The sequence below is a fragment of the Spodoptera frugiperda genome, chromosome 14 (assembly GCF_023101765.2).
Source record: "Spodoptera frugiperda isolate SF20-4 chromosome 14, AGI-APGP_CSIRO_Sfru_2.0, whole genome shotgun sequence".
Classification (NCBI taxonomy): domain Eukaryota; kingdom Metazoa; phylum Arthropoda; class Insecta; order Lepidoptera; family Noctuidae; genus Spodoptera; species Spodoptera frugiperda.
Window position 1 is genome coordinate 1254707 of NC_064225.1, and position 12312 is coordinate 1267018.

The following is a 12312-nucleotide window of genomic DNA, read 5'->3' on the forward strand; positions in this document are numbered from 1 at the left end:
TTGTTGAAACAATTCAACATGATTAGTTTAGAGTCACGCCGTTTGTTGCTTGAAGTCATGACACTTCACGGTTTGTGTAACAATAAGTTTGATTGCCCAAGTCTAACGAATCAACTATGTTATGTTGTACCTAGAACTGTCTGTAGGCGAGAGGTGCGGTTACCCCGTCTGTTTCACACTGGAACCTCCAGAACCAACGCTGGGATACGTGCACCTCTTCGGCGTCTCGTGGATACTTATAATTCCCATTTCATGGACATTGACATATTTGCTCTTTCTAATATGCAATTTAAAAGGCAAGTTGTTAAGTCACTAACTGAAACTGTGTAATCTACGTATTAACAACAATCGTACAAATCTTACATCCATGTCCTACATCTGACCGAATTTTAATTTAAATTTTTAATAGTTAATCCGCGAACAATGGTGTGGATCATATGTTTGTTAAGTGTTATTTATTACTTTTACTGTACTAATGTAACATATGATTGTTAATTGTTCCTAAATAAATAAATAAATAAATAAATAAATAATTTTCCTAAAATTGCCGTCAACTTTGGAGCACATGATTTACCCAATGTCAAATTGTTACTGACCAAAAGCCACCCCGTTTCTACTCCTGCTTTTTGAGCCAGTGCTCCAGTAGCCCGTATTCTTCCGTGGCTTCTAATTGAAGAGCACTGATGCCCGATATCAGCTAAATGCGCAATGCCTCAGTTTACCCTTACGACGATACCTACGGTACGGGTAGCGGTGTTGTTGTCTACTTACCTACGTAGGTACATACATAAAAATATATACTTTCCTGCGTATCTAGTTATTTACCTAATACTTACTTTTTGATTACTTATTACAAAATACCTACTCAATATAACAAAAAAAAAAAAACGCTAACCATTTCAAAGCTGCAATAAAACACCAACCAATCACAATTAAGCACAAGAGAACACAAAGTCTTTTCAAAAACAATGTTCGCTTATTTCGCGGCCTACATATTTTGAAGCATTCCTTTGCCACCCCGTGGTACGCTTTAATGTAAACACTATTAAGACTTATTTAGGCCACAAATAAGATGAAAGACGTCGTGGAAGTTTACGACTGTGTTACGCACATCTATTATGTGTTAATTTGTAAGGGATTTTATAGCTTTACTCTGGAGGGTGGCTAAATAGCTACTGCGAACGATATTGCTTGTCGTGTTCGAAAAATAATATCTACTTAAGTGTATCTAATACCTACCTAAATTATGAAACGTAAGTCAAGTTAAGCAGTTTCAAGTTTCAGGAGAAACAGTTTTACAAGAAATAACAATTGTGTGCATTTTCAACTTTGAAACAAAATAAAGCGTAAGAAATTGGTGAGTCAGAAGAACGAACGCTTTGAGAAAACAACCAAAAATTGTCTACTTATTAAGAACTTTTAACATCAAAAAATCTTTAATTTTAACCTCAATTGAATAAACATTAATATTATTCTATATTTAAAATATTAAAAACTAGAGTCAATATATTTTTCGTAAATGTATTTAGTTTTGTAGACATGAACTCTGCGTGGAACGAAACGCGTCGCCGCAGAGCTGTCAAAATGCTGGCTTGAAATTATTGTCAAATGTCAAAACAAACAAGAGTCCTAGACGGATTATTTTCTTGAAAAATACTACAAAACGATAGTTATATAATGGATAAATACGAAAATATGTTCAATACTATATGTAGACTGTGTTTAAGCCAGAATAGTGATAGTAAAATGGTGTCTTTAATTGATAATTCGAGTGAAGATGGACTCAGTTGTTTCGGCAAATCTGTTTCGATAGTGACCAATGTTTTGTTGCAAAAGGACGATAAACTACCTACAATGATGTGCCAAAAGTGTGCTTATCTACTAAAACAAACTATTTACTTCAAATTGAAGTGTGAATCGACGGATAAACAGTTGAAACGACTCGTCAAGAAGAGCGTAAATAGTGACTCTTCAGATCCAAATTACAAGGAAATTGTGTGCGAATACGTGATGTTTAATCAATATTTTCCATCTGAAATTAGTACTAAACGTACCAAACAGAATAGCAAACCTAATCGAAAATTAAAAACGAATAATTTCAAACACAAAAGCCTTCATCAAAATTCCATTGAAAAATCCCAATTAGACAACAATTATGCTGACAATGTGTACGATTTTGACGATTTTATTGACAATGAAGACAATAAAAACAATTTTGGTGACCAACAAGATGAATACTCAAAAGAAATCAACAATATTTTGGACTCAATAGAAATTTTAACAAAGTCGGACACCACTATGCCTACTACACAGCGCTCAAAACGTAAATTGAAAAGAGAACAAAGATTCAAATCTGTACGGAAAATGGAACGTAACTTAATGTGTAAGCTATGTCATAAGATCCTGGCAAACCGAATGACATATGACCATCATATGCAAAGACATAATAACTGTCGATTAATCTGTGAGCAATGTGGTAAAGGATTTCCTATCCTCACCGAGCTACACATGCATCAAGTAGCCCGTCACGGCGTTGGCCCGTACCTAGAATGCGACCACTGTCAGTACAAAGCTCCTAGAAAACTAGACTTAATAGAACATTTACGAATTCATACCGGAGAACGACCGTTTACATGTGACACGTGCGGATTAACGTTCCGTCGAAAAGCTATATGGAGGAATCATTTAATCTGTCATATGGAAAAGCAGGTCCAATGTACGTACTGTCCGAGGAAGTTTTACCGCCATGCGTCAATGTTGGCACACTGTAATAACGTACATGAACGGGTGTACATGTATATCTGTAGTGTTTGCGGTGTGACTTATACGAAAACAGAGACAGTGAAACGCCATATGCTTGTCAAACACGGTATTCCTAGGGAAAAGCAAGGTAAAATACCGAGGATTATAAGTGGTATGAATACCACCCAGTTTCCTAGTAAAGCAGTTTAAATGATATGTAGAGAAAATTGATATTAAGTTACATCAACTGTTTTGTTGAAATACAATCTTTATGATGTTGAAATTAAGTTTCAATTTTGGTTTACACAGATAGTTACTGTAAATGATAATTTTGTATTATTATACCAAGATTTATTGGGTTGTTTTCTTTTTTTATTTTATAAATTAAATGATACTCACCTAGACTGATAGTAGTTAAGTTACATAAGCTCTTTTGTTGAAATCCATACTCTGTGGTGTTAAATTTAAGTGTGGGAGAGCCATGCTTCGGCACGAATGGGCCGGCTCGACCGGAGTGATACCACGGCCTCACAGAAAACCGACGTGAAACAACGCTTGCGTTGTGTTTGGTTGTGTGAGTGAGGTTACCGGAGGCCCAATTCCCCCTTCCCAATCTTCCCCATCCCCGATTCCCGAACATAAATTCCTAACTCCCAAAAAGCCGGCAACGCACTTGTAACGCCTTTGGTGTTTCAAGTGTCCATGGGCGGCGGCGATTGCTTACCATCAGGTAATACGTCTGCTCGATTGCCGGCTTGTTCCATAAAAAAAAAAAAAAAAAAAAAAAAAAAAAAAAAAAATGAAGATTCAATTTTGATTTAACTACACAAATGCTGTAAAAATACATAACATTTTTTTTTTATTAAACCTTGAAAAGTGATTGGGCTTTTTACTTCTTCTTGAGATTAATGTGTTTTACTTACTAGTTTCTTGCGAAATCAGTTGATTGATACCATTTCTATGTAATTTCATAATGAAGTACAGTAGGAGTAAGAATGGGGTGGTTTTTAGTCAGTAAGAGTCTGACACTCTCTCTCGCCTCGCCTCAGGCGGGAGAAGACATTCGATGATTTTCCCCTCTCAATAAAAAACTACTGAATGCGATTTGTATACCGCAAATACAAATCATCGCGTCTTTTACATTATAATTAACAACATTATTTCTAAATAGGGTTGCCAACTACTAAAGTATATCTAGGTCGGAGAAGGAAAATAAACAGTAGGTATAGACATGTGCTACTGGCTAAGCTCGATAAACCTCACAATCAAAATTGTTATTTAAATAAATATGGACCTCAATTTTTATTTAATTAATTAAAGCTCTATTTCTGTCTTCCCGCCACTTTGCATTCATTATTGAGAAACAATTCATTCTTAATGTTCATCCGACATTATTATACTGAAAAAAGTATTTTGTATAACTATTTTATTTTTTGAACAGTAAAAAGTATAAAGTTTTTAACAGTATACTTGACAACCCTACTTCTAAATGACATTCACATTTGAAACATTCAAGTATCTAGGTAGATATGCACCTCTGCTACACTCCTTTGAACATAGAACCATCCCACATCGCTTCCTGGAAAAGCAAGCGCCGTTTTAAAATAAACACCGATCCAGCAAAACGGCTTGCAATCACAAGAAATTCGAATTCATCTCATTTACATAACTACACACACAGACACACACATAAGTAAAACTTCGTACACCACAAACGAGTAAATTCGTTTCCCTAACACTTTGTACGACTATGAACCGACTAAACTTAATCTAGTTGACTAAACTATGTAATGCTCTTGTGTGTTCTGTTCAAAGCGTTTTTGAGCTATTACTAAGCTATAAAGCTGGTACTAAGGCTTTTGAGTTGCATATGTATGTAATGTAGATACCTCGTACTCATCTTAATAAAGTTATTCTTTGCGTAAATTGTAGAAAAGATTGTAGTTTTGGTGTAAGGACAGTCAGTGCAGGTATTTACTGCACAGATAAGAAAATAGGAATTGATTTAGTAGGTACAGAGATAGTAGCTATTATTATGATTTTTTTATAGTATAAATGGGTAAACGAGCATACGGATCACCTGATGGTAAGCAATAGCCGCCACCCGTGGACACCCGTAATACCAGAGGCGTTGCAAGTGCGTTACTGGCCTTTTGGGGGTCAGATATTTAAAGGTTTTTGGGGAATCGGGGATTGGGATTGCTGGAGGTCGCAAACCTCCACGTTTCACCCAAATATCATGGAGGGATTAAAAAAAATCACGGTAAATATCGAGTACCTACCTAATCTCCTTCTCCTAAGGTCCTTTTGCGCTCAACGGTGCGCTTGCTACTTTATCTATCAACTTTCCGGAGCTGCGGGCTACCTAGCAAGTTATCAGGTCTCCGGCTAGAAAAACAAGAGTAAGGACAGGGTGGTTTTTAGTCAGTAAGAGTTTGACACACTTGCCGCACCCGAAGCGGAAGAAGTAATAAGGATTATTTACCCCCTCTCAAAAAAATAAATAAAAATTCAATAAACTCTAAAACGTCTACTCCTATTCTTAGACCAACATATTATATTTCTGTCCTTGACCAAACATATCTTTACATACTATAAACTAGAGCAACACCCCATTACGATAGAGTTGAGCCTTCAACCAGAACTTCGTTATTTACTTAGGTCGAAAGCCTTCTGAATATTTGGCCGATAAATAATGTAAATTACATTATTTTGTTTTGAAAGGCCATTCTGCAGGTCAAATGGTGGTGATCAAGGGCATTTTATGTTTTAAATAGTTTACTTATACTATGTGTATTGTGTACAAACAATATACGGGACTATAGATATAAATTTTTGTCACTTTTTTGGTTATTTGGTGATACGTTAGTTTGAGGAATACCGGAGGCCCAATTCCCCTCTTCCCAATCTTCCCCATCCCCATTCCCGAACCCTTAAATTCCTAACTCCCAAAACGCCGGCAACGCACTTGTAACGCCTCTGGTGTTTCAAGTGTCCATGGGCGGCGGCGATTGCTTACCATCAGGTAATACGTCTGCTCGATTACTATGATTTTGTGTGTTGTGTTGTGTTTCATAAAAAAAAAGGAATGGGTGTCTTTTATGTGTGGTTTCTGGGTTGGTCTGGAATTCAGTACCCTTAGTACGAATTTGACGTTGTTTTTTAATGTTGAAAAGTCTGCGTTAAGCCACCAACCCGCTTACTGCCAGAACGGCAAAGCGAATTATCTTTACATTTAAAGTAATCGAAACAAGTACGCGTTCGGCGGTCCGATTGGCCGGCTCGAATAAACCAACCAATCAGAGCGTACAGACGAGTAACGATGCATATTTTGCATGAAGAGTTTAATTCGATCCGTGACCTAGAGTGAACTATCGATTTTGAAATTATCAATTTTATTTATACCACGACGGTGCCAAGGAATCACACAGCCCACCTGATGGTGAGTGGTTATCGTTGCCTATGAACAGTCAGAAGCACACAATTATATAGGGCGCGAGCGAAATGTTGTTTTGTTATTGTGATAAAAATAAAACTAATGAGTATACAAAAAAAGTTTCTTAGGGAAAGTTATTTGCAATCGTGAGTACAATCACGTGTTTAAATATCGTTCACTAATTACCAGTCACCCTATATAGTATGTCATAAAGTCATGAAATTATTCTGAACCAGAAAAACTCACGCCGACGATCAGTAGGTACCTATGTATAATTATAATCTAGTTAGTCGAACGAAGCGTTAATTTCTAAGTAAGTATGAGTTATAAGAAAATGACCTATTACCCATTACCTCTTTGAAGAAATGAAAGACCTAATAAATATTTTGTCAACTTCCCCAACACAGTTGACCATTAAATTAAACCGTCAATAATGATGACCAAATAATTATTATTCTAAAGGGCTAACCTAATTAATAGAGAATTTAGTGACTGGCGATCGAAGGGTCAGGCTACAAATTAAAGTTACGTGACCGTATTGAACTGAGGGACATTCTTGGAAAACTATGCGGCTTAATTAGTGAGGTCTGACTGTTATAATCATATCATATTATCACGTGTCTTTTTCCCCAACTACCCTTAAAATCTTTTTTTTAACGTTGCCCCACACTATGATTTTCTCCTGTTAGTGCGTCTTACAAACATACAAGTTCACATACACGTGACACCCAGACCCGAAACAACAATTTGTGGATCACACAAAGAGTTGCTCCGTGCGAGAATCGAACCCGCTACACGTTGCGTGGCAGCCGGTTACGCAGCCACCGCGCCAACCGTGCAAATCCTAACCTCCAAAAGGTCGGCAACGCATTTGTAACGCCTCTGGTGTTTCGGGTGTCCATAGGCGCTGGCAATTTGCTTGCCAGGCTTGCTGCTTATACCATAAAAAAATAATGGGGTAGGTAGAATGAGGTAGGCTCTAGCTTTAGTATAAACCTCTCGTTCTTCGTCCAATAGGAAATTAATTAGCGCCACACTACACATCTTCGTAACATAGCTACATAACAACCTATTTACATACTAGGTACCGCTTTGGTTCTTTACACGTGTTGTATATGAGACCATCTAAAAACAAAATTGTACCTAGATTATTTGGTACTAAAGTATATTTAATTAAATTCTCTAAACGGGCAATAGATATATCATTTTCCAATAAGCCTAGGCATTAAATACTTGCCAATCCTAGGTCTTTGTGAGACCCTTGTCAAGTAAGACATTTTTATTTAAATGCCAACTCCTACACACTGATGTAGGAACAACTATATCTTCAGTTAGGTACATAGTTAAATTAAATCTATTTATAAAACTAGCCTTTTGCCAAGGGATCGTCATTGTGGAATTTAGAAGATTTTTGCTTGTAACTATGTTCACTTTTTGTTTTAGTTAATATCGGGTTTTCAGCACTATGTATCCTGTCCACTGCTACTTCAGCTTGCTTATGCTGCTGGGCTATGTCGGCTACTTTTCTTTTTTGCGGATGTCCTCGTTTTAAGGTTAACACGACCTGATTATGGTCGCAGGGTGCCGTTGGATGCAGGTCGCTTCCAACCGATGCGAATCTATAAAAAGTAAGCTTTACGGTAATGGAAGATTTCTACAAACTGGTCCAGTAGTTTCAGGACCTATTCAATTAAAAAAAATCTCTGTAACTGCTACCTCTTGAGGAAAGTCTTCTCCAGCCTTGGGTGAGGCAAAAGGGAGTGTCCCCCGTTTCTTCTCCTGCCTTTCAAGCCGGACCCCGGTAACCCACTAGGCAGTCTGCAGCTTCGGATCTACTACCAACTATTCCTACTCTACCCGTCTCTTACGTGGCTACTCAACAGACTAACCAAAACTGAACGCTCAGATGACAAACCTGGGTATTTGAACCTGTTTTCATACTTCACAGAAAAAAATATCAAATAGACAGCCAAATCTTAGTAACATTTTTTTGCCAAAAATACTCGAAAATAGCGACAAAAAAGAAATTAAGTTCTCTTTTTAAACATTACGCTCAGTCTGTTTATAATTGTACATAATAATTTTGATAAACATCTTGTAATGAGCGAGTCAATTAACCTTTTCATTGCCAACGGACCTAATTTAAGTTATTTTTTCCGTTTCAAACGTTAAAAAGAAACGTGGGCACAGAATTTGAGAGGTTTAAATTTAATATTAGGACGACATTTTGTCCCGGACGGAATTAGGAGTGGTCCTAACTTTTTGTGGCCTTCCCTATGATAATTAGGCCTGTTTTGTATTCCAAGTAGTCTACTTACCTGTTTATTAGTTGGCTGTGATTTATTTATATGAATGATATTGCATTTCTTTTTTCATTAGTAATTAGTAATTGTGAAGTTGAGATGTTTTTGCTTAGTAACAACAAACTAGCACTTATGAAAGTGAACCACAGTTTTACTTATAGAGCAGGTACATAAGCATAATTATGGGATTTGCTTAAAGCACGTACCATTTTTTTTGTTTTTTTTTTTAAACGTTAACCCAAACTAGGATTTTCTCCTGCGTCTTGTGTGCGTTTACAAACTTACAAGTTGACATACACAGTGAAACCCAGACCCGAAGCAACAATTTTAGGATCACACAAAGAGTTGCACCGTGTGGGAATCAAATCCGCTACATGATGCACGGTCAGCCAGTTGCCTAGCCAACGCGCCAACCATGCGGTCAAATTATGTAGTACATAACTGGGTCATACAATTAGACCATTGCATAAAGTACAAAATAAAACTCAAAATAATGCAGCTCTAAAACTAAACTTCTAAGCACATCATGGATACACGTAATCTGCAAGAGTCCGAAATCTCATTTGGCCATTAACCCCATAATATCAGTTGCAACCCCTCACGAAAAAAGCTTAAATCACACACTTAACTTTCCTTTGAAACCGGTCTAAATGTCCCTAATTACGGGCTGGAGCAAGTAAACAGGGCGAAAAACATTCCAACTGGTCCCGATGTCAAAGGCGATACGGTTAACCGTATTTCACCCGGGCAAAAGTAACATGGGATCTAAATGACCAAGGTCCCTTCAGGTAAACGACACGCCGCCCGTGGGACCTAGTAGCCTGCTATCGTTCAAAGTTGATTGGAGGGTTGAGTTGTGATCGGAAAGCGGTTTGTATGTACCGCGGCAAATGTAGTGGAGATTATAGTACTGATGAACTTAGTTCGAGTTCTTTTATCAAGATAGAAGATCATAAGAAAAAATAGGGAAAATAATAATTAATTAAATTTATCACTACCTGAATTATTCCCGTGGGCGTTATAGGAAAGCCAACAAGGTATATTTTGACAGAGACTCGTCAACAGTGATCTCTTATAAATCTGAACCCTTCTAACTGTAACTCCGTTAGGATGATTGTCCATGGACAGCTGGATGATTGCTTAGGTAGGTGTAGTTTTCGCCCGTTGTTTGTTAATAATACGGTACGGTACTTACTTACGTAATATGTTCATCACGTCCATCACGTTCAAATGTGGGAGAGCCATGCTTCAGCACGAATGGGCCGGCTCGACCGGAGTGATACTTACAGAAAACCGTCGTGAAACAACGCTTGCATTGTGTGAATATGGTTACTGGAGATCTAATTACTCCTTGTAACAAACACTTCTGGTCTTTCAGGTGTCCATGGGCGGCGGTGATTGCTTACCATCAGTTGATTCGCTTGCTCATTTACCGGCTTATTCCGTAAAAAATGTGTCTGCGTTTAAAAATCGCTTTCGCCCACAACTTGTATCAATCGCAAATAACAGATGCTGGAAGTCAAGGGAAAATAATTTAGACGTACCTACCTACTTGCAGTTAGACAGATTTTTCCTTTTTACCGCTATAAAACGTGATAGTTCGGAGCGAGACGAGTTTCCAGGGAGCTGAATATATACGCTAAGTAATTAGGATTTTATAGTCTTTTGTATTGCGTGGCATTCATATTGCGGTGTGCTTCGAGTACGGTAATATACTCACGGTAAATTGTCTTATTTCATTAAGGGGTTAAAGGAGTATGTCAATATTCTATTTAATTTCTTACATGGCAGAGTTACTTTTTTTTTTGATGACGGATGGAAACCTTCAAAAGGCGCCTCGCTTTTTGGGGATAAAAGACTAAAAAGTGTGGGATTTTTACCTCACTAGAACCATCCCGATGGCCACCCTCAACACCTGTAAGGGGCACCGAGCCCTCTTAATAGAACTGCTCCGGAGCCCCCAAGATGCATCCCTAAGTAGACATGTGTCTCTTATGAGCCTAGCTGTGCAAGTTACACGGCAGCACGTGACTATTGTGCCACCGTCTTACCTGAGGTCACTGGGTGAGCGCCTAGAGGCCCCATGAGAGAGTTACCTATGCTTCGAATAAGTCAATTCGAACGGAGTGATACCAAGACCTTATAGAAAACCGACCTGAAAGAACTCTTAAGCGTTGCAAGTCTCAAAGACCCATCAGACCACCACAAATAAGGCCCAATAGGGCTGATGCCTGATCCATAATAGCTGCGGACTACCGAGGTTTACCGAGGGTCCAGTTCGAAAAGCAGGAGTTGAAAAGGGAAGGTTTATAGTCATTAAGGGTCTGACATCCCCTCTTGCCTCGGCCAAGGCGGGAGAAGAAATAAGATGATTTTGCCACTTAAAAAAACTAACACCAGAAATGACGTTAATCTACAAAATATGAATACTCACATTCACTACAGTAAGGATCTCTGGATTCGCTTTAAACATATGGAATAGGTAGGGTAGATGACAAATTTTTATTTGAATGTCCGTCTTGTAGATTATTTTTAAATATTAGACACGTATTTTTTATTTTTTTACGGAAACAAATACTTTCGACAATATGTCGATTTGAAATATCGCATGATGTCACTTTTGAGTACGTTTTATAACTAATAGTGACGTTCTCAAAAGTTAATGTGTTAGCTCCCACTCCAAAACTTTGACACGTTTTATGTAAGCATTGTTATCTTATCTGACAAAATAAAAAAAATATACGTCCCTAATATTTTTTAATTACCTAACTGACGGACTAAATAGATTTTTAAATTTCAAACCCTGTCACATCATCCCTTTTATATAATAAAAGGTTACTAATACTTCTTGCACTGCACAATGCTCTTTGTGGCAGCAACGTGCAAACTAATTACCAAATGTGATCCGCTCCTATTCACCTCCTCGTAAGCTATTGGTGACGTTAATCCATTTAGTCACCTTGACAACGTCCGAGCTATTGTGCCATTAGGTGACCTAGTTTTCCTAAAGACTAGATCTAATTTCAAAGGTGTACTGATTCACTGACTGTTTGTGACTTACTTCATCATTGAGCGAGCCAGTACTTTTTGAAAATATCTAAATATTGGCACGTTGTTTGCAAAAGCCTCTCCACTCCCCTCTTCCAAGAATCCAAAGGATATAAAATAATATTTGGGTTTAGTCGGCTTGAAATAATTTCCATCAATCTATCTGAAGGGCCAATAACTGGCCAAAATCTATACTATACTAATATTATAAAGCTGAAGAGTTTGTTTGTTTGTTTGTTTGAACGCGCTAATCTCCGGAACTACTGGTCCGATTTCAATAATTATTTTTGTGTTGGATAGTCCATTTATCGACGAAGGCTATAGGCTATACAAATCACGTTATGTCCAATAGGAGCCAAGCAGAGCGGGTGAAACCGCGCGGAAGTAGCTAGTAGATAATAATTAGCAACATTTTATTAAATTATCTAGTTATTTGATTTTGGAATGGTGCAGATGAGCTAAAAGCTCTTACACATGAGCGTCATGTTACCAACGGCAGAGACAGCGGCAGCCGTCGACGCCATCCGTTGACGCGTCGACAGCAGCATAAAGCATTACAACTTTCAGATAGAAGACGGTTGCCGCTGTAGTGAGCCTATTACCATATGCTGGGCACAATTCCAGAATCCATGCTACTGCGATTTTTTTTAAAACCGAAATATACAACCAGCTATATTTTGGAACACAAAAGACGTACTTGTGACCACACGACCAACGAGGCAGTCCATAATATTTATTTATTTATTTATTCTTCATCACAAAAACAGTGAATGGCGGACTTAA

The 12312-nt window shown here is 37.8% G+C and overlaps 1 protein-coding gene across 1 annotated transcript; it reads left to right on the forward strand.

The window, feature by feature from the left end:
• The first annotated feature begins 1616 nt into the window (after nucleotides 1-1616).
• Nucleotides 1617-3622, forward strand: LOC126911384 (zinc finger protein 83-like). The gene has a single exon (XM_050698315.1). It carries the CDS (start codon nucleotides 1678-1680, stop codon nucleotides 2950-2952), a length of 1275 nt encoding a protein of 424 aa, XP_050554272.1. The 5' UTR covers nucleotides 1617-1677; the 3' UTR covers nucleotides 2953-3622.
• Nucleotides 3623-12312: the final 8690 nt, after the last annotated feature.

What these genes read in the sequence shown, in the direction of transcription:
- LOC126911384 (XM_050698315.1), top strand. Translation starts at nt 1,678, where the DNA reads ATGGATAAATACGAAAATATGTTCAATACTATATGTAGACTGTGTTTA.